The sequence below is a fragment of the Antechinus flavipes genome, chromosome 2 (genome assembly GCF_016432865.1).
Source record: "Antechinus flavipes isolate AdamAnt ecotype Samford, QLD, Australia chromosome 2, AdamAnt_v2, whole genome shotgun sequence".
Lineage (NCBI taxonomy): Eukaryota > Metazoa > Chordata > Mammalia > Dasyuromorphia > Dasyuridae > Antechinus > Antechinus flavipes.
Genome location: NC_067399.1, coordinates 278,302,755 through 278,327,833, shown reverse-complemented (window position 1 = coordinate 278,327,833; position 25,079 = coordinate 278,302,755). Strand labels below are relative to the sequence as shown.

The window sequence follows — 25,079 nt, the reverse complement described above, 5'->3', positions numbered from 1 at the left end:
CCAATCCCTTCTCCAAGCTTCCTTATTTCTATCAAAGACAATTCCTTCTGCTCAAACACTGAGGGTTAACAAATTCCGTCACCTTTCTCACTTCGCTTTCCTTCATCTTCCAAATTTAATAAATCTAATATCAATCTATAGATATCCATAATTAATCAATTGCCAAGTCTCATCTATTTTACCTCCACAGAGAACATCTTTCATAACAGTACCCTTCTCTCTATTCATAATGGTTCTATCCTATTTAAGTTCCTCATCACTCTTCCCTGGACTATTGCAATAATTGCTTTATTGGTCTTCTCCTTGCCATTTTCTCTGCTGTCCAATCCACTTTCCACAGAGTTGGCAAATCAATAGTACAAAGACTCAGAACTGGCGATCATATTTCCCTACTAAATAACCTTCCATACATTCCATTATTGATAATTAACTCCAATATTATTAGTTCATTTTTATTATCCCAATTGTTTCTAGGATAATCCTGTCTGGCATTAATACTCCAAAATCTGTTCTCAGGAAAACCATAGCCCAAGAAGAATTATCTGTTGAACAATGGATGAAGGCATGCTGACTTCCCAAGATATTGTTTCTTCAAAACCCCTGACACTTATACAAGATAAAACCCTTCCCATCTGCTCAATCAAGCTGCTTAGTTCCTCAAGATGCTATGATGGGCGGGATCTTCATTAAGGTTGAGATAGGAGATAATCACCTGTCCTAGAGTCTCTACAGGTTCATAGAAGAAAGTTTGGAATTTGTCTAAGATAGCCAGGCAAAGTCTGAGAATCTCAAAGAATTGGTAATACTCTCTAATTGGCCTCAGGATGTTCTGATAGAAGTGATCTGGGTTTAAGGAAGCCCTAACTCTAAGCCTCAGGGACCCTCTTGGGCTAGAAGGGCTATCCCTACCAAGGACAAAGCTACCAAAGTCCAAGCTCAACATTTTCAATCCCTCAAAATCATTAGGGATGGAAAGAAGAAAGAATCTCAATGAAGGGATCTTATGTGATGTGGGGAAATGGATTGTAGAATTGAAAGTGAAGGAAAAGAAGCTCGCATATGCGCCCCATTTTTAATCCTGGGCGACCTAGGAGGAGATCGAAATTCTTAAGTTTAGAAGAAAGGCGCTCCTGAGTCTGAAGTTGGAAGCCTCTCATTTCCCTCCAGAAACGTAGCTGAACCGGTGTTACTTAATCGATAGCCAGTCTCTCGGAGCTCCCTCCGCGAAGTCAAAGATGTTCATTGTAATACAGCACCCCGGGAAAGATCCCTCCCCTCATCTGACCTGCGAGCCACTCTCTTCCCCTGCCTCCGGAACGCAGCGTGGCTCCGGCCGCTGACAAGTTCCAGCCTCCGTCAGGTTCCAGCCTCGACTCCTGGCTGGGATTTGGAACCGGGGTGGGGCGGAGTTGGGGGGAATATGAGGGGAAGGCGCGGCCCCGATAGGGCGCGGAGTGGGGCGGGTACTAGATGAGCCCCACTGGGAGGAGCAGAGCGGATTGGAGAGCAGCCGAGGGGCGCCTAGAGGAGGAGGTGAGACGACTCTGGGTCCGGGGGATCGCCGGACGCTGAGGGAGAGCTGGGGCTGAGACCACATCAGGTTTGAGGTGAAGAAATGAAGGAGGGAGGAATTCACTCCGTGGAAGCTTCTCTGAGGGAAGAGAGTAGGAGGACTTGGGGGCAAGGGGATTTGAATGGAAAGGGATTCTTCCCTCAGATAAGCTCTAGACTCTCTCTAGATCATCTTTAGTCCTATTAACTCACCCGCTAAAATCCGGAGGAAATAAGGGGTCCCTTTTTTTTTTCCCTGCACTGAGCAGAACAGAGGCCAAAGTAAGACCTAAAACGGAAAAGTAATTTGTGCGGTTTCTCCTGCAGTACCAGTGTTTCCCACGCTCCATACTGAGATTCTGTATGATCTCTCCAGGAGTTCCTGTGAGATCTTGGGAGTTCAACACTCATCTGGCCCCCATCACTCCCTGAACCAGTGTGACTGGAGTGGACGGAAAGTAAGGTTTGAAAGAAATGGGAGAACTGTGCTGAGAGGTGATGGGTGGAAAAGATGATCCCTGAAAAGGGGCGCTGGTCTTGAGAACACCAAATGGGACCAAAGTTGGAGTTTGGAGTCAACTGGAGAGGGGTGAAGGTTAAGGTGTGCTCTTTCCATGTGGGCTGCCAGTTTTTGTCTTTGCACCCTCCATCCTACTCTACCCCACTGAAACCGTCTTGTGGGCGATGGAAACAGCCCTGGATTGGGAGCACGGCAGAGCCACAGACTTTTGAAATCCATCCCTAGTCTTGGTCGAAATGGGAAATGAGAGCGGGAACTCCCCGGGGTCTTGATCTAAGTCTGAGTGGGGATGGGAGGGAGAGTATGAGACAGAAAGAAGTTGAGGACCAACTAGGATTACAGTGGTTAGGGAAGTCTAGATGGAAGTATCTGGGGTGTCTGGTACAACTACTTATGCAGAATTTAGCGTTAATAGGGAAAAACCAGAAAGTTAGGGAACATGCAATTGTAAATAATTGGAAAAGACTTTAAGTAGGTGAAGAGAAAAACTTCAAAAAGGGAACAACAACCTTCAAATGATCACATGTGGGCTCTAGTCTAATAGTCAATTTCACTATGATGTTTGTAGAAAGTGTTTGTACAGAGCAGTGTATTCTGACCTGCCAGTCTGGTTTGGAAATAGGTGGAGTTCAAGTTACCTGGAAAAGGAAGGGAAGGAGGGAGAGGGGGGGAGTAAGGGAGAATGCACTCAAGAGACCCAGGCTGGAAGAAGTTCCTGCATCCTTAGCTATCTTTGGTTCTATTCCTTCTGGTTGCCCACTGACTTTTCTAGTTCTGTGACTCTTCCACTGTTCTTGGGATAATATGGTGACTGTCACTTGCTCAGTAGGGTCCTCCCTGATACTGATTTAATTACACAAATATTTATTAAATATATACTATGTGCAAGGAACTTTGCAATCTTCTAGACATCTAGGTCAATCAATAATTTCTAAGCTTTTCTTTTTATTATTCCACACTCCTACCGGTTTAAAAAAATTTTTAAGTTGGGCACATCACCCTAAAATAGTGTTCAAAAGTTCTTACTGAAGTTTTACACTCCTAAAATTTCAAATTTCACTGACTTTGTGTACATACATACATGCAGTATTGTGTGACCTATACTATGCAACCCAAAACAAAAAGGGAGGCACAAGATGAGTATGTTGTAAGGGGTGGAGAGAGGAATTTTCCTAACGGCACGTGAAGCTCCTGGTATAGGTACCTGAGTAATTGTTAGAGTATAACTGCCTTAAGGGGCAGTAGAGGAGAGGTGGGGAGCTTACAAGCTTCCAACAGGACTGAGGGAAAGTGGAAAGAGGAGGGAAGTGAGAGAATATTGAAGAACCATGTGTAAAGGGTAGTATGGTTGGGATGGAGACAAGCCCCCAAATGGGGTATGACAGGAAGGTTGGGATTCAGGCCAACTTCCCACTCTTCAATTAGTTAAGTACACACTCTTTGGATCTTGCTAAGGTTCTCCCTTTGGAAACTTCTGCTCTATGTTGTATATTGAACATTGATTCCGGTTCCTAGGAAGCATCTTGGTTAGCAAAAAGCACTGTTCTTAAAATCACAGTATGTAGTTTGAATCCCATCCCTCCCAAATTATTACTTGTGTAACCTTGGACAATTGTGTCACTTCAGCTCTCTGGACCTCAGTTTTCCCATCTGTAAAATGAGGAGGTTTATCTCTGCAGGTTTTCCTAAATCCAGCATAGGGTCTAGGCCAGTTATTTAATTTGTATAGGGAACTTCCAGATAAGTAGATTTCTCCTACAGAGAACATCATCTTCTTTGCAATTTTCAGTTTTAGACTTGCTTAGAGCAGTAAGGTTAAATAATTTGGTCAGTGCATTGTTCTCAAACCCTGATCCTCCTAGTTTATGAGGCCAGCTCTCTAACCACTACGCCATGTTTCCCTTCAAGCCTCTGTGTCTGTCTGTGTGCTGATTTGTATTTTGTTGTGGAGGAGGAACAATAAAATAATTTCATATGATTTGAGTTTTTCAGAAATAGCTATTTTTACTAAGGAAAAAAAAAGCCAAGAGTATTCAGTCCAATTCAATGAATGTTCATTAAGCTTGGGCACTATGGAATACAAAGATGAGTTACATTCCTTATCCCCCAGGATAAGTGGTTTGTTATTTCCTTCCCCAACTCATTTTATAGATGGGAAAACTGAGGGAAACAGGATCAAGTGACCAGGATCAGATAACTAGTGAGGCTGAATTTGAACTCAGGAAGATAAATCTCTCTCTGGTTCAAGCTCAGTGCTCTGTTCACTGTGCCCCTAACTTACCTTCTTTTTAAGATTAATCTTATTTAATATGTACAGCAGTGGTGGCAAAGAATTTGAAATTGAGGGGATGCCCATGAATTGGGGAAAGGCCAAATCAGTTGTGGTATATAAGTGTAATGGAATATGATTGTGCTATAAAAAATGAAGAGCCCATGGATTTCAGAAAAACCTGGAAAGACTTACATGAACTGATGCTTAATGAAATGAATAGAACAACGAAAACATTGTACACAGTAATTGCAACATTATGCAATGATCATCTCTGATAAACTTAGCTCTTCTCAGCAATACAATGACCAAGAAAATTCCAAGACTCATGACAGAATATGTTATCCATATCCAGAGAAAAAACTATGGAATCTGAATGTAGATCAAAGTATGCTATTTTCACTTTTTAAAAAAACTTTTATTTTTTCTTTCTTGTGATTTTTCCCTTTTGTTCTGATCCTTCTTTCAAACATGACTAATTTGAAAATATGTTTAACATGATTGTACATGTATAGCCTATATTGGATTACTTCATGTCTTGGGGAGGCAGGAAGAAAAGGAGAGAAGGAGAAAAATTTGGAACTGAAATTCTTACAAAAATGAATGTCGAAAATTATCTTTAAATATAAAATACCATTAAGTGCAAAAAAGAAGGGGACAGCCAAATGACCATCCTTTTTATTAATAATATGCTAGTATAATTAATAAAGTTATTAATTACCCCCAAAATTAAAAAGCCACATAATAAATTTTTGAAAAAAGCTTAAACCTATTTTAAAATTACTATCCTGAATCACACTAAGTACTCACACTTGAATTGGTATGATATTCTCTGAACCATAACTATCGCCTTTACATGAACCATTCCCATATGTAATAGCTGTAAGAAATACTAGTTTACATTTAATTGACTGTGTGTGCTGAGTTCCTGAGTTGGGAGAAGATTCCCAGGCACTTCTACATCTATTTGTGTAGTAAAATCTTTGTATTTAGAGACAAGAGAGTCCCTCTGGTGGACTTCTAGTTAGTGACAACACAAAGGAGAACAGATAAATTCCAAGAGGGAGTGGCAATTCCAAATTGATTTGGTTAGCTCTCTAATTTGTCCCTGCTTTGTCACAGCTTCTTGTCATTCAATTTTTGTATTTGTCCATATTTGTGTGAACAAGGGTTCTCTAGTTATGTCTTTGTTTATCTCTGTTCTTTGTATAAATGATTGTCTATTTAAGGTTTTGCATCCTTTTCTCTATTAATATTTGGGGGTTTTTTTAGTCATTTTTTTTAACAACTAACAAGCATTTATTTTCCCTCCTTCCCACAAACTCTTTCCCAAAGAAAAGGAAAGGAAAACCCTTGTAGCAAATATGCATAGACAAGCAAACCAAATTTCCACATTAACCATGTCCAAAACAGTATGCCTCTTTTTTTTTTTTTTTTTTTTTAATCTTGAATCTATCACTTGTCTATCAGGAGGTGGGTGCTACAGATGTTCATCAGTCCTTTGCAATCATTACATTGATTAGAAATCTGAAGTTTTTTGAATGGCTGAGTTTTTATGTGTGCCTGCACCAGACTGTATCTCTACGTGTCTTTGAGGATGTGTTTGTGTATTTTTCCTAATCTTTGCCATAAGTCTAGGGAGAGGATTGACAAATTAAACATAGATTGGTGTAACTGGGGTCAAGAGAGTACAGTGACCCTTTTTATGTGATGCCAGAAAGACATCTGTGAGCAGAAAGAAGAGAAGCATCTAAAAAAGATGAATAAGATTCACTTTGAGAGAAAAAAGTGACAGGCTGAATGCAGATTGAAGCATGCCATTTTCCACCTTTTTGTGTGTGTTTTTTCCCTCTGTTCTTTGTCTTCTTTTATAACATGAATATGATAATATGTTTTTACATGATTGAACATGTATAACCTATATCAAATTACTTACTGTCTCAGGAAGGGGGAAGTAAGAAATGGAGAAAGAAAATTTAGAATTTAAAAAAAAATTTTAAATGAATGTTAAGAGGAGCAACTAGATGATACGATGTATAGAATACTGACTGTGGAGTCAGGAGGTCCTGAGTTCAAATATAACCTCAAATGTGACAGTTAATATTTGTGTGAATCTGGACGAGTCACTTAACTCTGATTACCTCCCAAAAATGTTAAGATTGTCTTTACATGTAATTGGGGAGAAATAAAAATATTGTTAAGAAAATAAAACAGGATATAATAGCAATGATAATTTTTTTAAAAAGATAAAAATAAAAGAGGAGAAAGGAGAGGGGAAGATATTGGGCAGATGGGGAAATCGGGAACAAGGTAGGAGAATCAGTTTAGAGATGAAAGGAATGTTAGCACTGAGTTGGATCTCATTTTGAAGATAAGGGAACTGAGGGCTAAAGGAAATTATATGCCAAAGGTCATCCATCTAGTTAGCTGTAGTCAGGACTAGTATTCAAGTCTCCTGATGTCCAGTTCAATTACATTTTCAAGATGAAGGAGGAAAGAATGATGGATTTGGAATCAAATAGCTCTGCCATTTACCACTTGTATGGCCTTCAATTAGTTATTTAACTTCTCCTGGCCTCAGTTTCCCTCTTTTGCATAATAAGGGAATTGTACTGTATTCGATGACCTCTAAGGTCCCAGCTAGTGCTGTCTGTGATCCATGATAGATATCATATACAATAGATATCTATTCATCCCCATGTATTCAGCCTTAGAAACCCAAAATAGAGCAAAAAATAATTGTCCTTGCCCCTATGGAAGATTTGGACAAATGTACAAGGAAATTGAAGTTCAGTTTCAATTGATCAGGATGGACAGAACCAAAGAAAGGACACTGAGAAATGAATATAAACTGCTTGCATTTTTGTTTTTCTTCCCTGGTTATTTATATCTTCTAAATCCAATTCTCCCTGTGCAACAAGAGAACTGTTCGGTTCTGCACACATATATTGTATCTAGGATATACTGTAACCTATTTAACATGTATAGGACTGCTTGCCATCTGGGGGAGGGGGTGAAGGGAGGGAGGGAAAAAATCGGAACAGAAGTGAGTGCAAGGGATAATGCTGTAAAAAAATTACCCTGGCATGGGTATAATAAAAAGTTATTTAAAAACAAAAAACAAAAACAAGGAAATTGAAGGAGGAGAAGGAAAGAGTACTAACAGTGAGGGAGACCATGAAAGACTGACAGGAATGAGCTTAAAACATAGACCTGAATAGGGTCTAGGTATAGGGGACAGCCTGCACAAAGACATAGAAGAAGGAAATGGAATGATGAGTTTGGGAACCATCTAATTGCCCAATTTGGCTGAAGAGTAGGGTATGTGTAGGGGAATAGTATAAAAAAAGGTTGGGAAGACAAGAAGGGGTTAGATGGAGAGGCTTTAAATGATACACATTTTAATTTTATCCCATAGGCAGTAGGGATTAGAATGAGTAGTCAGCCACTTGGAAACATGGTCAGTCTTGTGCCTTAAGGAGAATATTTTGGCAACAGCATGAAAGTTATATTGGAAAGGGAAAATATTGGAATCACAGGATATCATTAAGGAGTTGTTACAGTAATCCAGGTGAAGAGTGATAACCTGAACTCAGGTGATGACTGAGTAAAACAGAATTGGAAAGACTTAGCAAATGATTGACTAAAAGTAGCTTATTGTTGTTGCTGTGGTAGTGGTGGTGGTATTGTGTCCAACTCTTTGTGATTCCATTTGTGGTTTTCTTGGCAAAGATACTCGACTGGTTTGCCATTTCCTTCACTAGCTCATTTTACAGACAGGGAAGCTGATGCAAACAAGATTAAGTGACTTGCCTAGGGTCATACATCTAATAAGTGTCCAAGATTGGGTTTGAACCCAGAAAGACAACTCTTTCTGACTCTAGGCCTGCATTCTGTTTATTTCATCACTTAACTGCCCCAAAATAGGAGGTACCCATATACCAATTAGGAGTTGCTCATATTTCATCCTAAATGTTACTTACAATAGAAGACACTGTATTGCACAATTAAAAGAGAATACCTTCAAGAGATGAGCTTTGAAATGGTAGTAGAAGAGAGCAAAGATAACATTTCAGGAAAAACAAAGTCCAGAAATGAATGGAAGAGGAAAGCCAGTTGCCATTATTTGGGGAGGATGAGGGGGTGGGGGTGGCGCAAGACAGAAGGAAAATGGAGTCCTGTGCACCAAATATGATGAGATGAGATATTCAAGAGATCTGGACCTCATTAGGGTAGTCACAAAGAAGGACTCTGGACCTGTCTGCCAGACAGGAACACCTACATGTGAGTGATGTGGAGATCATAGCCTTATCTGTGATTTCAGTACCTTAGGGGAATTCATGACAGTAGATTAGTCCTAGATTTACTATATAGAGAGGTTAGAGGTTTTAGCTAGAGATATACAACCAGGAAGGTGAGGTGGGAGAGAGGACTAGAGCGAGAGTCAAGAAGATTTGAATTTAAATCAGACACTTGATAGTTTTATGACCCAAATCATTTAGCCTCCCTCAGCCTCTGTTTCCTGCCTCATAGGATTCTGTGAAGATCAAATGAGATAATATCTACAAAATGCCTAGCAAATCTTAGTGCTATAAGAATGTTAGAATGGTAACATTAATGTGGCATTCCTCATGGGATTTCTGTGAGAATCAATTTAGAACTGTTATAAATGTCCACTAGTAGGAAAAGGAGGAGGAGGAGGAGGAGGAAAAAGGAGAAAGAACAGGAGTGATAGAGATAGAGTAGTGGAAGTGGCAGTGATGATAATAGTAGAGTTGGTAATGGTGGTAGTATTGGTGATAGGAATAGTAATGGTAGTGGTAGCTGTAGCAGTAATACTTGCAATGGTGGGTAATGGTGATAGTGGTGGTGACAGTAGTAGTGGTGGTAGCAGTAATAGTATAGTAATGTAATAGTAACAATGTAGTAACAGTGGTAGTGGTAATCATGGTAGTAGCAGTGGTAGTGATACTAGTAGTGGTGGTGATGGTGGTGGTAGTAGTAGTAATAGTAGTAATAGTAGTAGTAGTAGTAGTAATAGTAATAGTAGTAGTAGTGGTGGTAGTAATAGTAGTAATAGTAGTAGTAGTAATAGTAATAGTAGTAGTAGTAGTAGTGGTAGTAATAGTAGTAGTAATAATAATAGTAGTAATAGTAATAGTAATAGTAATAGTAGTAGTGGTAATAGTAGTAGTAGTAGTAAGAGTAGGATATGACTCCTAGCCTGTTTTACTTTAAACCCAGCACCCTCTTTAACACACTGTGTTGCTTCTGAAAAGTACATTTTTTTCTTTTCTGTAAGTTTTTTTTTCACTTTTTTATATAAATATTGTTCTTTTCATTAATCAGGGCAGAAAGAACATAAAAGGGTCTTGAAAACACAGCCTGAAAATCCATAGATGATAACACACAAAGTCTCAGAGGGCAATAGCACTGATATGGGGAATCTGAAGGTTATCTGATAGATGATAAGGAGCTATTGGAAGTTTTATAACCTACATCTTCCTAATCCATTGAGGATTATTAAGAAATACACTAAATGATGCTGAAGAAACCAATGACCTGTTAGATGCTGATTCTGTCATCAAAAGGAGGAATAACTAATGCTAGAGGGATGGAAATGAGAAATAAAAGCAATGATTGGGGCACTAATCTATGATTTTATACTATTATAGCAGCCTGCTTCCTGACCCAGCATCAAGATGTCTGCCTTTGGACACACATTTCCCCTCTATGCTGGCCCCAAACTCATCTTCCCCATGGACACCACCTCAGCAGTCATTATTATAGTCTTCTTAACTTTATTGGTCACTTTCATGGCTATCCTGCCCGGTATCCGAGGCAAGACGGTAAGAGAGATGCTTCAGCCCTGCCATAACCCTGCCCCAATAAAACTCCAGTCCTCAGTTCCAAATCTAACCCCAACCTTAGAAGAATCCCAGGCAACTTTAGATGACTAAAGCCCTAGGAGATTCCAGCCCCAAATGACCCCAGTACTAGAGATCCCAGTGCAAGGGGATATCTTGAATATTGTTCTTAAGGGTGGGATGGAGAGGGAGGAAGAGATCTGATCACTGAATTCAACTCGTAATTCAGAGGCTGTTCTGGCTGCTTCGGGTGGTAACCAGCCTATTCATTGGAGCTGCCACTTTGGGTGAGTATGTCTTTAGAGGAACCAAATGCCCTCAAAATATGACTCTCCATTTCCCCCATCTTGTTCCTCTTACTGAAACACCAGCTCTCACTATGTTGTGAGAAATGTCTAAAGAGCCAGGTGTGCTGGTCATGTTACCAAGGAGACTAAGGCTGATGAATCATTTGCGTTTTGGAAATTCTAAGCTTCAAAGGGCAAAAGCTGATTCAGTGTCCCAGCTAATTCTGGTACCACGATGGTGATCTCCAGGGAGCAGGAGGTCACTCGGCAACCTTAAGAGGAGCAAACCAAACCATGTGGGAAACAGCAGGTCAAAGCCTCCTTGCCCAACAGTAGTTGGATTGAATTTGTAAGAGGCTACTAAATGATTAGCCTAGACAAGATAGGGGGAATACTCTAAAATACAGATGTGTGCACGTGTGTGTGTGTGTGTGTGTGTGTGTGTGTGTGTGTGTGTGTGTGTGTAAAGAACAAGGATAAAGAGTGAAAATAACATTAAACTGGAAATCCAGAAAATTGCTCTCTACTTTCTGGTTTCAGACCTGCCACTAACCAGCTGCATAACATTGGGCAAGTCACTCCTTTCTCCCCTCTGGGTCTTGATTTCATATTTACAAAATGATAGGACTGTACTAAATGTTTCCTATGTCCTTTGTAGAAACAAATCCCATAAGCCTAATGAACCTATGATCTCCTTTCCCTGTGTTTTTCTTGTTAGCCTCATTATCATGTCTATTAAGTCAGTCAATGGGTATTTATTAAGCACTTACTATGTGCCAGTTATTGTGCTAAGAATTTTTTAAAATAATAAATATTATTTCACCCTTATACTAACCCTGGAAAGTTTTTATTACTTCCATTTTACAGTTGAAGAAATTCAGGCAAATGGAGGTATTTAAACTAATTTAAACTAATAGGTATTTAAAGCTGGATTTGAATTCACGTGTGCTTGATTCTATCCACTATACCACCAGTTGCCTGTTGTGCTGAATAAAATGCTAAGTACTGGGGTTTTGTCATTATTTAGTTTCCAACTCTCTAGCTCTCTAAACTCCATTTAGAGTTTTCTTGGCAAAGATACTGGAGTGATTTGCCATTTCCTTATCTAGCTCATTTTACAGATGAGGAAACTGAGGCAAACAGAGTTAACTGACTTGCCAGAGTCACACAGTTAGTGTCTAAGGTTGTATTTGAATTCTTGAAGATGGTTCTTCCTGATTCCAAGCCCAGATCGCTATACAGTGTGCCACCTAGTGCCTAGCACTGGGATTACAAAGGGGCAAATTTTACCGAGCATTTTCACTGAAATCAAATGAATCTAGAAGTCCCTGGAAGACAATGTCAATAAAAGTGAGAAAGCAGCTGGTTGCATTGTCTTGGTGACAGTGGAACGAAGAGGAATTTCCATGCTGAGGCTGTTTACTAATTGGGACAGCTGGCTGTTGAGGTAGTAGAGTGTCAGACTTGGAGGCTGAAAAATCTGAGTTCAAATATAAGTTCAAAGACTCTTTACCTCTCTCTGCCTTAGTTTCCTCATTTGTAAAATAAGAATGATAATAGCACCTACTTTCCAAGGATATTGTGAGGTTCAAATGAGGAAACATGTAAAATGCTTTGCAAATCTTAAAACACTATATAAATACTAGCTATTATTAGTAATAATAATCATATTCTTGCTGATCCATTTTTCCCTTCCCATTTTGTTCTGGGCAGTATCTCTCAAGAGAACAGTTGGAGATTCAGATAAAGGAAAGAATAGTGATCATATCTATCCCATATGTCCCATGATGCTCTTACCATCTCCTCATTCTTCCTCCCCTCCCCTCCCCTCTCCTCCCCTCTGCAGCAGTGAACTTCAGTGGGGAGTGGTCTGTGGGCTGGATCAACACCAATACTACATATAAGGCTTTCAGCCCTGTAAGAATCAATGCAGAAGTAGGGTTGCAAATTGGTCTTCGAGGGATCAATATCACTCTTACAGGTAAAAGGACATAATTGAATGAATTCTGGTGGGACTCTGTATCTTTGGAAACTATGTACCTTGGGGTCAGGAAAGCTTAAGGAATTTTGGTCCTGAGTAAAAGAAATTAGAAAAGCAAAATGGGTACAGTGGGAAAAGCACTGGCTCTGGGATCAGAGGACATGAGCACATTTTTGCCTTTGATGTTTACTATGTGATTCAAAGGATATCACCTAATCTCCTCATCTAAAATGAAAAAGTCAGGGGCAGGTAGATGGCACAGTGGACAGCACACTGGCTCAGAAGTCAGGAGGACCTGAGGTCAATTCTGCTTCAAATACTTAAAGTTTATTAATTATGTGACTCTGGGCAAGTCAATTAACCCCAATTGCAGGAGAGAGAGAGAGTGAGAGACAGACAGACAAACAGACAGACAGAGACTGACAGAGAGATAGGGAGAGGGAGAGAGGGGGGAGGGAAGGAAGGGGAGAAGGAGAAGAAGAGAAGGAAACTTGTAAAATGAAGAGGTCAGGCTAGAAGACCCCTGAGATCTTTTCTTAATGGAGAATCCTTTGATCCCAGAGACAAGCTTTTTCTCTGTAACCAAAAGACACACCCACACTCACACCCACATAAAGCCCTCTTAGCCCTAGTTCCCCTCAGTTCCCCTTGGTCTTTCTTCCCCTGTTTCATTTTCCCAGGGATACCAGTACAGCAGCTGAATGAGACCATTGACTACAATGAGCAGTTCACATGGTACTTTGGACGGAATTATGCTGAGGAGTATATAGAAGCCCTAGAGAAAGGAGTGCCTGACCCAGTGCTCTACCTGGCAGAGAAATTTGCTCCAAACAGTCCCTGTGGTCTGCATCGACAATACCGCCTGGCTGGACACTATGCTTCTGCTATACTCTGGTGAGGAAAGAGGGCTAGGAAGGGAGGCAAGATGACCTGTGGTTGAGACAATACTCTTTTGCTATCCTGGAAACGCTGGTATGAGGGGCTGGCATCCTAGGCACAAAGGCCAAGTAGTACATAGTCCAAAGGTACTGTTAGAGATAAATCACTCAGCCTTCTTCAGTAATTACTACTGTGAGTAATGAGTTCCTTTTTTCTCACTTGATTTCTGCCTTACCAGGGTAGCGTTCCTCTGCTGGCTGTTATCAAATGTGCTGTTCTCCATGCCTGCATTAATTTATGGTGGATACATGCTCCTGGCCTCAGGAGTGTTCCTCATCCTTTCATTAATCTTCTTCTCCACGGCCATCACACTGACCCCAAAGTGCCCATTCCACCTGGGCTCTGTCTCCCTGAACACTCAATATGGACTTGCCTCCTGGATCACACTGGCTACTGGTGAGTACCCTCCTGAAGGAATTGCAGAAAGAGGGTCCGGAAAGTGAAAGGGAGGAATGGGTGGCTTTTCCCAATGAAAAGGGGACTCCTATTAAAGAGGTTTCCTTTCTTCAGCACATCAAAGAACTAGACCATCAGACTAGTTGCTACAGGTTTTCTTTTTATCTCTGATGTGATTACCCATGGATTCTTGGAAATGGTCAACAGATTGTCATTTCGTGTAGTTATGACTGTCCTGTGAAGATGTCTCCCACCCTAGGCACAGGTGACATATTAGATAAAGTTCTAGATTGGGGTCTGTAAAACCTGAATTCAGATCCTGCCCCAGCCATTTATTAGCTATGACATGAAGATTTGGACATCATTGAAACAGTTGAATAATAACAAAAAAACTTGGACAGGTTTCTTAACCTCTTTCTTTCCTCATCTGTAAAATGGGAGGAATAATATTACCTATTTCTTCTGTTTCCTTTTAAGAATCAAATGATATAACACATATAAAGTACTATGTACATCTTTACATGTAATATAAATGCTATTATTCTTATTATCTCTTTATACAATCTTTGCCCCAACCCCTCTTTTATGTGCCCCTGCTTATATTCCTTTCCTCATTCCTTAATAATTCAATAAGCATTTATTTATAACTATAATTAAGAAATTTTATATAATTATTATAGCATATATATAATATATAATATATAGCATATAATTATAATATAGCATATAAAATATATAATAAATGATAGTAGCATTATATGTATACATAATTATGTGTGTTAATAATTATATGATTAATGTTTTTATAATTATTTATAATTTACTGTGTGCCACACACTATTGTAAATGTTTGTCCTCCCTTGAATGGGGGTGAAACAACATACACACATATAAAGTGAGTGTCTTGAGCAGATACAAAGTAGTTTGAGAAAAAACAACTATTCCTTCTGTAGGACGCAGCACAAGAGCTACTCTTTGCAGCTGTTCTTTGAGGGGAGAGAAGAGATTATTCCAAACATGGTGTCTTAGATATAGAGCTGAAAGAGACCTCTGAGACCATTAATTCAATCTTCTCATATCATAGACAATAAAACTAAAACCAGAGAGGTAGGATTTGAATCCAGTTCCACCAGAAGCAGGAGATGGAATGTAATGTTCAGGAAATGACAAGTAAGACAGAACCACCTTTCCAGAATGCTCACAGACTACTTTCCCTCACTCTAAGGAAGAAATATTTATAATGATTCTGAAAAATTAGATTATACTCAACATGTAAAGGAATGCCAAATAGAAGAATCTGCTTTTTTTTTTTTTCCTGGAGGCATTAGAGAGCTCCTGGAGCTTCTTGCATAGGAGAATGACATAATCAAACCTGAAATTTAGAAACATCAATTTGGTATGGAGGATAGATGAGAAAAGAAACATTAGAGTCAAGGAGACTTTTAGGTGGGGCTTGGAGAAATAATGGGGCCTAAAATCAGGTTGAGTTTGAGATGCTTATAGATCATTCAGGTGGAAACATCTAGCAAGTAGCTGGCAATTCAGGACTAGAGCTCAGAATATAGAGAACTGGATAAATTGAAGGTTACTCTGTATACAGGTGATAATTGACCCTATGAGACTTTCTAGGATCACTCAGAGAATATATATCCAGAAAGAGAAGGGAGCCCAAGAAAGGGTATACTTGTGAAAAGGGTGTGAAATATGAATGTTAATCCCAGTGTATACTACCATTCCCCTTATTTTTTGCCCTATGGCATTTTTTTCTCTCCTTCCTTAGTCCCACCTTAAGATAAATTGTGACTGTTGCCCTCTCTATGCCTTCCTTCCATATTGAGCGCTCTCCATGGTGCTTATCCCCTCCCCATTCCTCATTCCCTACATAACTATTTCAGATTTCTTTGCCAACTCTCTTCTCCTCCTCAGGACTGCTCTGTATTGTGCTGGGCCTAGCTGTGATGGTAATGCACAGGATACAACCAGACAGGCTGAAGATTTTCTTCAACCAAAATGGGATTGAGAAAACTAAAAAGATGGCAGGTCCAGAGGAAGGGGGACTCCTGAGTCCACGATACAGGTCTATTGTAGAAAGCCCCCAGGACCAAGATATAACTCTATCAGAGTCTCCTACTGAGGAGTCCCCTATGGAGAAGCCTATCAGACCGCTAGATGAGCCTCAGAAAGAACCAGAGAGTTCCTTATAATATCCCATCTTCTATATGCTTCTGGATATCCCATCTCTTAGGGGTTTCCAGTTAGCATATACTTTTGTCCTCCTAAATTGCTATCATTTAAGGCATCCTTTCTAGTTCCAAATCTCATCCAACTCAATAAAATCATTATTACCATTCCAATGGTGGATATCTTCCCAGAAAGACTGCATGGTATGAAAGAAAGAACAATGGACATGGGACCAGAAGATCTGAATTCATCTTTAAAATGGGGGAGGAAGAGAATGGATTGTAATCTGTAGGTCCTTGAATATATGACAACCAAATAATGGCATCTTGGTCTTTACCTCTGACAAAATATAAAGGAGGTGGGAGGAGGTGTTTAGGAATTTTTTTTAAGTTAAAAAGAAGTCCTATGATCTTCATACTTTAAAAGATTGGAAACTACTGGACTAGGTAAGCTATGTGAAGATTCTTTCCAACAGTCTACATTTGCTGTTGAAGTCTGAGCTGTGGGAGACAACAGATGGGAGTAGAAGCTAAGGATATGCAGAACAATTAAGTCACTTCATTTCCCTCTGCCTCAGTTTCTTCATATGTGAAATGGAGTGAAATAGGGCAGTTGCACTAGATGCTTTTTCAGGTTCCGTTAACTCTATCCTCTGATCCCTTTTACTTGATACCAGATCAAAGATGGGGACAAGTCGAGTCCTCATTATAAACTTGTCAGCTTGTTTTTGGGGTGTGTTTTTTTTTAAGCTTGTATTGGAGTCCAGCTCCAGTGAATACCAAGAGTGTGAATGAATATCCAAAGCCAAGTGGAAGATATGTGTTTCAATCTCCGTTTATTAATCTGAGTGCCAGGGTTTACATACCTTTTAGGCTAGTATTACAATATCACTAGCTATCTTCAGGTGACATCATATACCTTCCAGGGTTAATACACAATCCAAACTTTGACATTTCAGTATCCACCTTAAATATCAATACTAAATACTTATCAACACAGAATTGTAAATAGCATAGTTGTGATGCTCATCAATAACAACAGAATAGTTGTGATGTTTATTATCAATACCAAAGTATTTGTGAAATAGAGTAATAAATAGCAGAAATTATCATACTAATGTATTCACCTCAAGTGTGTCTTTAATTTACTTTTAAGGGGTAAATAGTATAGTTAAGATGCCATGTTCCTTTCACATGCATTTTCCATCAAGATTATCCTAAATTTATCAAGTATGTCTTTATAATTCATTGTTAGGGAGATGGTGAGCCAATAGTTTGAATCCCTCACTCTAACAGAGATGAGGTCTCAAGTAATACCTGGACCAGATTCTTGCTGTTCATGGACTAATTCAAAACTGGCTCTTTACAATTTAGTTTGTCTTGTAACTTCCTTTTCACTTTGAAGATACCAGGACTTCATTTTAATTTGCTCTCATATGGCTCCTATGGCTATGGAGGGAAGTTACACAGCCTAATTGTCCCGCTGTACTTTACCAAGTAAAATATTTTCACTAGGAAAACAGCATAATCTCATCACCTATTTCCCTATTTATGCCATCTTTCTTCTAATTATCCCCTACTTCCATCATCACATACATTTGAGAACCAGCAAGGATTTAGTGCAAAGAATACAGAACTTAGAGACAGGAGACCAGCAATCAAAAGGTTGGCTCCAAAACTCAGTAACTATATTGTCAATTGACATAATCCCAAAGAAATTGGGTGAGGAGTTAAACTGCCAACAAATGCGGAAACTTCTCTGCTCTCCACCCTCCAATTCAGGAACTAAGTCCATGTAGACTGAAGGAGAGGCATGACTGGGACTTCCAAAGAAACCTAGAGAACCCAACTTGTGCTGTTTCATTGGCAGTCCATAGAGTTATTTTTGTTAGGGAATGGGAAGTGGAGTGATTCTCTCCTAATTTCACCTCTACTGCAAGGGAAAAGACAGCTGTATGAATGCAGAAGAGTCCCAGGATGGGAAGAGGAAGTCACTGAGGATTAACCCCCTAAGGCACGAGGTGTCCCGATCTAAGCCGGCGTTTTTTACGCATGGGATAGTGGAATGGTTCACTGTCCTAGCCAGTCTGTTCCTCGCTCCGCTCTTCGTGTTCCCACTGGGGGGCAGCACGAACATCGCAGAAGCCTTCCCGGGCAGTACTGCTGCAATGCAGACCAACTGCTCTGCCCTGATTTGGGACTGAGCAAGTTTGGAGTCCGGGATCGCAGAGGCTGGAATGGTTCAGGAAAAAAAAAAAGTTGTGTACAAGTTTCCCTTCGTGAAGTCAGGGAACATGGCCGAACTCTCCAGTATAGGGATCAAAGGGATGGAGGATTCTAAATGGTAAAGGCACGTTGTTCTCCCAGAAACCACCCAAGCCACGGAAATCAATAGAAAGTGTTTTGTTTGGTTGGTTTTTTAAATTAAAAAAATAGTCTTTATTTACAGTCGCCGCCTAATATCCCCTGCTCAAAGAGGGGAGTCAGCTGCGATCCCCACTCGCTCTCTCCGACCCGCAGAGAATGGAGGGGTGAAGTCCATGTTGCCGCTTCCATCTCAGACGGCTTCCGAGTGCCCTCCCTATTTGAGAACAAAAGTCCGGGGAGTGAAGACCCCCTACGAGAGGACAGCAAGTTGTATGTCTGGGGTCGCCGGTTTGCATTTCTGGGGCAGGTGAAGCGGATTGCTGTAGATCTGGGGCATCAGGTTCCTAGTTTCTACGACGTGGCCATCACTCAGGTCCAGGAAAGTGCGCAGGGCGCTGGGATGTGTGTAGTGTAGACACACCACCATCCCTCCTAGGAACAGGCATAAGAAACCTGCAACAGGTTAAGGGAAGAGTCTTGGCTTAACTCTAGGACCTCAGGTTGTACCTGATCTGACCTTTTATGTTTTAAACTTTTATTTTCAATTAAGAAGTATGTATTTTATATCTCCTCACCTCTCTATCCCCCATTAAAAAACCAAAACCAAACAAACCTTTGCCACAAATGAGAACAGTCAAGCAAAACAAATTTCCTGCACTGACTATATAAGCCCCCCTCTTTCCCCCTTCACTTCTGTCATCTATCCCTCCACCCTCCCAATCTTGGTATTATTCTCAGAAATCCGCTTTTCTGTCCTCAGTCTTACTGAATTCCCCTTACTTGGCCCTTTCTCTCACCTGTGGCCAACGTGGTCCAGAAGGCAGCCCCATAGTGGGTGGTGAGGATCTCTGAGCCTAAGTGGATCGGACACAGGGGCACACTGGAGATGGAAGCGAAGGAGAAGATCGCAAAGAACACAAAGGCTCCGGTGAGCAGCAGCGAGAGTCCTCCGTAAAGTGGAGCGGGCATAGACAGCAACGCATTGGAAAGCAGCCAGAAACAAAATGCCACCCTGAAGAAGAATGGGGGAGGGGGAGGAGGAGGAAAAGAGTGAGAGCAGCCCGGAAATGGAGAGCACTCATTTGGAAATGAGGTGGGGCGAGGGGAGGGGTAGAGAAAACCCCGGGGCTTCCCTGCGTGGTCCAGAGGATAGGCAGCTGGCCTTAGAGCCCGGAAAATCTGGGTTCAAATGCTACCACAAATGAGGGAATTGACTTAGATTACTTTTTTTTTAAATGCCAACGGAGTTAAATGACTTTCCGGGGTAACACAGCTAGTAAGTGTTATCGCATTTGAACTCAGATCCTCTAGATTCCTGGAGCTGGTGCTTTGTCATCTAACTGCCCCAACTTCAATTACTTTTTAAGATCGCTTTCAGCTCGAAACCTCTCCTAAATATCTTTCTTATTGGACATTGGGGGAGTAGCCGTCCTGCCGCCATCTGTCGGAAGGAATCCCTAGATCCCCTAGACAGACCCTTTCCTCGTGGCCTCCAGCTGGCAGCCCGGAATCCTATTTATAGACTAGACTGACGCGTGCTCCGGTAATTCTTATGCTAAAAGGAAGGCGTGGCTTCCAGCTGGTGCTGAGACTGAGAGTCTCTAGTGGGAGGCCCCCAGGATATGGATAGATGGCATAAGCTCCAAGTTTAGGTGAGGACTACAGCCACCGCAAAAAGTAGAAGCAATCAGCTGGGACCTGCAGACCCTGGGAGGTGACAGGAGTTCCCGGCTTTCATGATTGGGTTCCCTGGGCTGCAGAGCTGGTCAAGCCGGTTGAGCCTGGTGTGAGACCCCACCTCCTCGCAATGGATTCCTCCAGGTCCACTCTTACACTCACCAGAGTGTAGCTGAAGCATAGTGTCCAGCCAGCCGGTACTGTTGGTACAAGCCACAGGGGCTGGCAGGGGTGAATTTCTCCGCTAGATAGAGCACCGGATTCGGTAGCCCCTTCTGCAGCGCCTCCTCATACTCCTCGGTATACTTGTCTCCAAAACTCCAGCTGAACTTCTCGTTATAGTCGATAGTCTCGTTCAACTGGTACATAGGAGTCCCTGGAAGAAGGGGCATAGGTGGCATCGACAAGGGTCAGGCTAAGTCTGCCTCTATGCATGATCGTGGGGACTCTACGCTGTGTACAATGGGAGCAATTTCGGAGTACGTCCAAATGGGTCAGGGGAACACAGACGCAAAAGGGGAGAGATGAGAGGCTGGGCCGGTGCAGGGAAACAGAGAAACTTTTGGGGATCCTAGTTCTGTAGTCCTTATTTGCCAAAATGTCCCAGACATAGCTATCATATCTATCAAAAATATCTTCACACTGCTCCCAACTCTCCACCTCAGGATATATGCTAGAATAAGACAGCTTCACCTCTAGAAAGTAGAAGGACTGGATAGAAACACCCTCTCCTTCAGTCTTCTCACCTGTGAGCGTGATGTTGACTCCTCCTAATCCAACCTGCAGCCCGATATCAGCACTGACTTGGGCAGAGGTGAAAGCCTTGTAGGAGGTGTTGGCTTTTACTTGACCCACGTACCATTCCCCGCTGAAGTTCACCGCTGAGAGGGAACAAGATGGAATTTTTTTTTTTTTGGTCATAAGAAGGATGTGGTGGTTTTAGGGAGGAGTATTACAATAAGGGAACATGGGAAGCATGAAGTGTAACACCATGGGGTCACGAGGCATAGATTTAGGGGTGCCAGATGGGAAAGAAAAGGGGACACACCCATCAATCTGGGAGATACTGGAAATGAACAAAAGGCACTCAGAGGGGTGTTATAGTGGGCAGTGTCTATCAACAAGCTAGTTCTCCAGCTCTCCTAGTCTCTCAATGCTTTTCTAGGTTGCCATCTCCCTACCCCCTAGGAGACAAGTCACTCACCTACAATCTCTGCTCCAATGAACAAACTGAGGAGGATTCTAACGCACCAGAACCAGCGCTGCAAAAATAGAAAGGATCAGTAATGATGAGAAATGATTTTCAGTCCTCCAACCCCTGAGTCTCCCTGGGCCCATTATTTGCTTTGATTCTCAGCTAACAGGGCATAACCAGTTCCTTAATAAACCTCTTTTCCTTCCCCACACCATTTGGAACTAAATTCCAAATTATTGGAGATTGATCAGAGAAAATCTTGTCCTTGCCTTCCTTAACTTTGGTGCCTCTATCAGAGGCAGAATATCAAGCTGCATCTGCTAGGCGCCTGACTCAACAAGGCATTTCTGAGGTTCTAAAGTCATACTTTTCTGATACTCCTCACACCCCACCTCATGAGTCACAGTTGAATGAACTCCTCTCCTACACTCTCCATCTCTTTACATTCCCCATTCCAATCCACAGTCTGACCCTCCTGACTCTGCCCCTCACTCTTCTAACCACTGGTCCATGGAACTCAATGATTCCTGGAGTAATGTTAGAGAAGGATGGACCTGCCCAAGGAGAGGAAGGCTCAAAGATTTAGTTCCCAAGAACAGTAAGTTGTAGAGACTGATCCAGTAATATTGATCTCCTTGCTGTTCTTCATATTTCAATTCTAGAATTTTCACTGATTACGAAATTCTAGTCATTCCTCCATAACAGGAACACTCTCCCTTCTCACCTCCACCCCGTGGCTTCCTTAGCTTTCTGTAGCTCTTAGCTAAAATCCAACTTTCTACAGGGAACCTTTCCCAATCTTTTTAGTTTTAGTCACTTCTATCTAAGATTATCTTCATTTTTTCCTAAATATAGTTTGTTTGTACATATTGTACGTACATAAACTCCTGAAGAACTGCCTTTCTTTGTATCCCCATCACTTAGCACAAGTTCTGACACAGAATGGATGCTTAACAAATGCTTAACTGACAACCACACAATGAATTCTCCCAGGAATCCATACAGAATGAGTATAAATGAGCTTGCTTCAGCATATTTTTTTGAAAGACAAATCTATAATTTAAATTCCATGAGATTGTAGGAAAGAAAGATAATTCTCACAATACCAAGTCTGATAGTTGAATCTATGAACCTTTAAAATGAAAGACCCATCCACACACATCACAATAACACACATCACAAGAGTACATCTAACTAGATGGACATAACCCTCATATGAGCACCCAGAAATGCTAATAAAAGAAACTATCCAATACACACAGAGTCTTGTGTATTAATGCTGAGGTACTTCAGCTCTCTTGAATTTAGTGCTCCACAAATATCATCCAGAAAAGAGTAGATTAAGGATGGTGAAGTAGAGAGCAAAGGGATTTAAACATTGGAAGGGGAAGAGGATAGAGAAATGATATAATAATTCATAATTCAGAGGTTAACAGTGTGAGAATTTCAGTCCCTAGTAGTTGCAGTGGCGAAGAGCATTCTAGTTCTGGAATTGCTAAACTGTGAGTGACTCCCAGCTGAAAACTTAGGGTTCAATGTTTGGGAAGAATATGTCCTTGATTCAGACTCAACCATCTCAGCCATTCTGGTCTGCTCTGTGTTTTGTTTCCCCATGAATGATATCCATCACTCTCTCCATCCCCTATACTAGAAAAAGTCAAGCTTCATTAATTCCCACTATGATTAGAGACTCCAAGGTCATTTAAGAGCTGAACGAAGAGGTGATGGAGATGGGTCACCATTCTCTTGCAGCTCTCACACTCAGTTCTGAAACTTCCCCCTTCCTTTACTGTATTGACCCTAATCCGGTGTTAGACTTCAGCCTCACCGAATGACCGCGAATTCCGGGTAGAATGAGTAGGAAACTGGCTGCTAAAGCCAGGAATACCACGATGACCACCAACAAGGGGACGTTGATGCCGGCTGCATAACGGGGTCGGGGGTAGAAAGGCAGTTCGCCGTTGAACAACGTCATGTTGACTGTCACTGGAGAAGAGTAAGATCAAGGGGTCCGAGTGGTAGAAATCCACCTGTCCCGCAGTTAGCAACCTGAGATCAGGAGAGAAGGAGATTTTAATATCTGTAGTCCTCCCCATCTCTTTTCCTACATTTTCTCCCCCAGAATATTCTCACCGCACCCTACCCTCTAACCACACACGAGGAAGCCCAAACACAGCAAAGCCGGTCAATCAGACACAGGACAGAGCCCCAGGGGGCCACCTATCTCAGAGAGATGGGCGACAGCAGCTCCCACTGGCACTGCGCCCCCATGCTCTCCAGTTCCCTGCCCCACACCGAGTTCCCTCAAGTGCTTTCTGTGCTGGGGCATATGAGGCGAGAGAGTCTGGGTCTCTTTCTCACCTTGCTGTCCAGCGCTCTACTCTCTATCTTGATCTTGTCAGCTCGGTCTAGCTTTGTTATAACTCTGTTCCGGGCATCTAACCCTTTTATAGCAGGGAGGATCAAGTGAGTCCCGATTTTTCCCCCTGGGGTCCGGGACTGGAGGTGGGGAAAGGGGGTTATGCAAATGAAGGGCGGGGTGTAGGTCAACTGGTTAAACCTCCGGGTGTGACTTTATGCAAATCAAAGGAAAGCGCTGGGCGGGTGGACCCGGAGCAGTAGTCTAGCCTACAAGCCCGGTAGCTCACATTCAGGGCCAGACTCCAGTCTGAGCGGACACTTGACAAAAGACGTTGAACCTTCAAGAAAACGTGGGGAGAGGAAGGTGAGTACGCAAGCCTTTCCGGAGACCCGGGGAAGGAAGTGTAGCTCCGGGAGGGAAAACAGAGACAGCTACAAAGAGTCGCAAAGCAAGAGAAAGGAATCTGCTTCTGAGAGGTTAAGAGACTTCGTCTTATCCAAGTCCATCATTTTACTGAAGAGGAAACTAAAATCTCGGAGAAGTTAAAAAATTTGCCCGGGGTCACACCGCTAATAAGCCTCGGAGTCCTAATTCAAATCCAGGTCGGCTGGTTCCACTTCAGTGCTCTCCCTACCACAGTGCTTTCACAGAGAAAGAAGCATGAATCGGGTTTCATGTATTAATGCTGAAGTTGGAGGGAAGAATTCTTTCTTCTTTTCTCAGAACAGGACTTTCTAGGAAACTAGTATTTGAGGGTTTCTTATCCAACTAACTCTCCTTCCTACCTACCCATACCCCCCCCCCCTTCCCTATTCGGTTTGTATTTTGGAATCCCGCAGCCCCTTTCCCCAGTGGATCTAGGACAGCCTGACCAACTAGCCTAGAATACCTTACCCTAAATTTTCCTACTCCCAATCTACTAATTAATACTGGTCCCTTCTCCCCCCTCTATTTTTATTCCCATCATCCCACTTCAGAGTAATGTGAAGTTGTGGAACATCAAGGAGGCAATGAGGTTCAGGGAGCAAAAACAGCGTGAAACGCTTTAGGTTTTTAATAGGTATGTCTTTGGGGGTGAGGGGAAGCATAAAGAAATATAGTCATTTTTAGAGCTAGAAAATACTACAGAGATCTAATCCAAATGCCTCATTTTTGCAAATGAGGAAACTAAGACTCAGAGAGCTGAGTGAATGATAGAACCAAGGGTAGGAAGACTCCATATCTCCTAATTTTTAATTCAGTGGTCTTTCCATTGAACCATACTGTCCCGGATGGGGGAAGGAGGAAAAGACTGACTGGACAGAAACCTGTCAAAGAACAACAGATAAATGACCCTGATAGAAATTTCTGGCACAGTGCCAGAGGAGATTGGTGGATCTACTTTGGGGAGGTCTACCTACCTTAATTCTATTCCAGTTTTACTTTTTATAATGGGAGGAAGCAGGTCTTGACCATCAGGGTAGTGCTGAGAAGGGGAGAGTTGGTATC

At 41.7% G+C, this 25,079-nt stretch overlaps 3 protein-coding genes across 6 annotated transcripts in view; 1 reads left to right on the top strand and 2 right to left on the bottom strand.

The window, feature by feature from the left end:
• The window catches only part of DUOX1 (dual oxidase 1), a 61,942-nt gene extending 60,345 nt beyond the window's left edge, over positions 1-1,597 (bottom strand). Inside the window, exon 1 of the mRNA XM_051973658.1 lies at positions 1,286-1,597. Within this exon, the coding sequence (XP_051829618.1) occupies positions 1,286-1,597 (312 nt within the window). The remainder of the gene's footprint in view (positions 1-1,285) is intronic.
• On the top strand, positions 1,517-16,164 carry DUOXA1 (dual oxidase maturation factor 1). Of its 3 annotated transcripts, none has more exons than XM_051977249.1 (8): positions 1,517-1,607; positions 1,928-2,009; positions 10,016-10,189; positions 10,437-10,494; positions 12,341-12,475; positions 13,156-13,369; positions 13,593-13,810; positions 15,737-16,164. In XM_051977249.1, the coding sequence occupies exons 3-8, from the start codon at positions 10,043-10,045 to the stop codon at positions 16,012-16,014; spliced, it is 1,050 nt and encodes a 349-aa protein (XP_051833209.1). In that variant the 5' UTR covers positions 1,517-1,607; positions 1,928-2,009; positions 10,016-10,042; the 3' UTR covers positions 16,015-16,164. The 3 variants fall into 3 exon arrangements, with proteins under 3 accessions (XP_051833209.1, XP_051833208.1, XP_051833210.1); XM_051977248.1 differs by having other exon boundaries at positions 1,879-2,009; XM_051977250.1 differs by having other exon boundaries at positions 1,879-2,014.
• Positions 16,165-16,807: 643 nt separating this feature from the next.
• LOC127549332 (dual oxidase maturation factor 2-like) lies at positions 16,808-25,076 on the bottom strand. 2 transcript variants are annotated; one of them, XM_051977252.1, is made up of 7 exons: positions 24,992-25,076; positions 23,058-23,278; positions 21,239-21,296; positions 20,781-20,915; positions 20,197-20,410; positions 19,155-19,369; positions 16,808-18,810 (listed from the first exon to the last, which is right to left on the bottom strand). In XM_051977252.1, exons 2-7 carry the CDS (start codon positions 23,202-23,204, stop codon positions 18,608-18,610), a joined length of 972 nt encoding a protein of 323 aa, XP_051833212.1. In that variant the 5' UTR covers positions 23,205-23,278; positions 24,992-25,076; the 3' UTR covers positions 16,808-18,607. The 2 variants fall into 2 exon arrangements, with proteins under 2 accessions (XP_051833212.1, XP_051833211.1); XM_051977251.1 differs by lacking the exon at positions 24,992-25,076 and adding an exon at positions 23,591-23,696.
• Positions 25,077-25,079: the final 3 nt, after the last annotated feature.

Bases quoted from the DNA above. Each gene is read 5' to 3' on its own strand.
- DUOXA1 (XM_051977249.1), top strand. From the start codon at position 10,043: ATGTCTGCCTTTGGACACACATTTCCCCTCTATGCTGGCCCCAAACTC. The intron at 10,495-12,340 runs GTGAGTATGTCT...TCCCCTCTGCAG, and splicing joins CATTGGAGCTGCCACTTTGG to CAGTGAACTTCAGTGGGGAG. The intron at 13,811-15,736 runs GTGAGTACCCTC...TCTCCTCCTCAG, and splicing joins CTGGATCACACTGGCTACTG to GACTGCTCTGTATTGTGCTG.
- LOC127549332 (XM_051977252.1), bottom strand. From the start codon at position 23,204: ATGACGTTGTTCAACGGCGAACTGCCTTTCTACCCCCGACCCCGTTAT. The intron at 20,916-21,238 runs GTGAGTGACTTG...GTTCCCTCTCAG, and splicing joins CATTGGAGCAGAGATTGTAG to CGGTGAACTTCAGCGGGGAA. The intron at 20,411-20,780 runs GTGAGAAGACTG...CCCTTCTTCCAG, and splicing joins AGTCAACATCACGCTCACAG to GGACTCCTATGTACCAGTTG.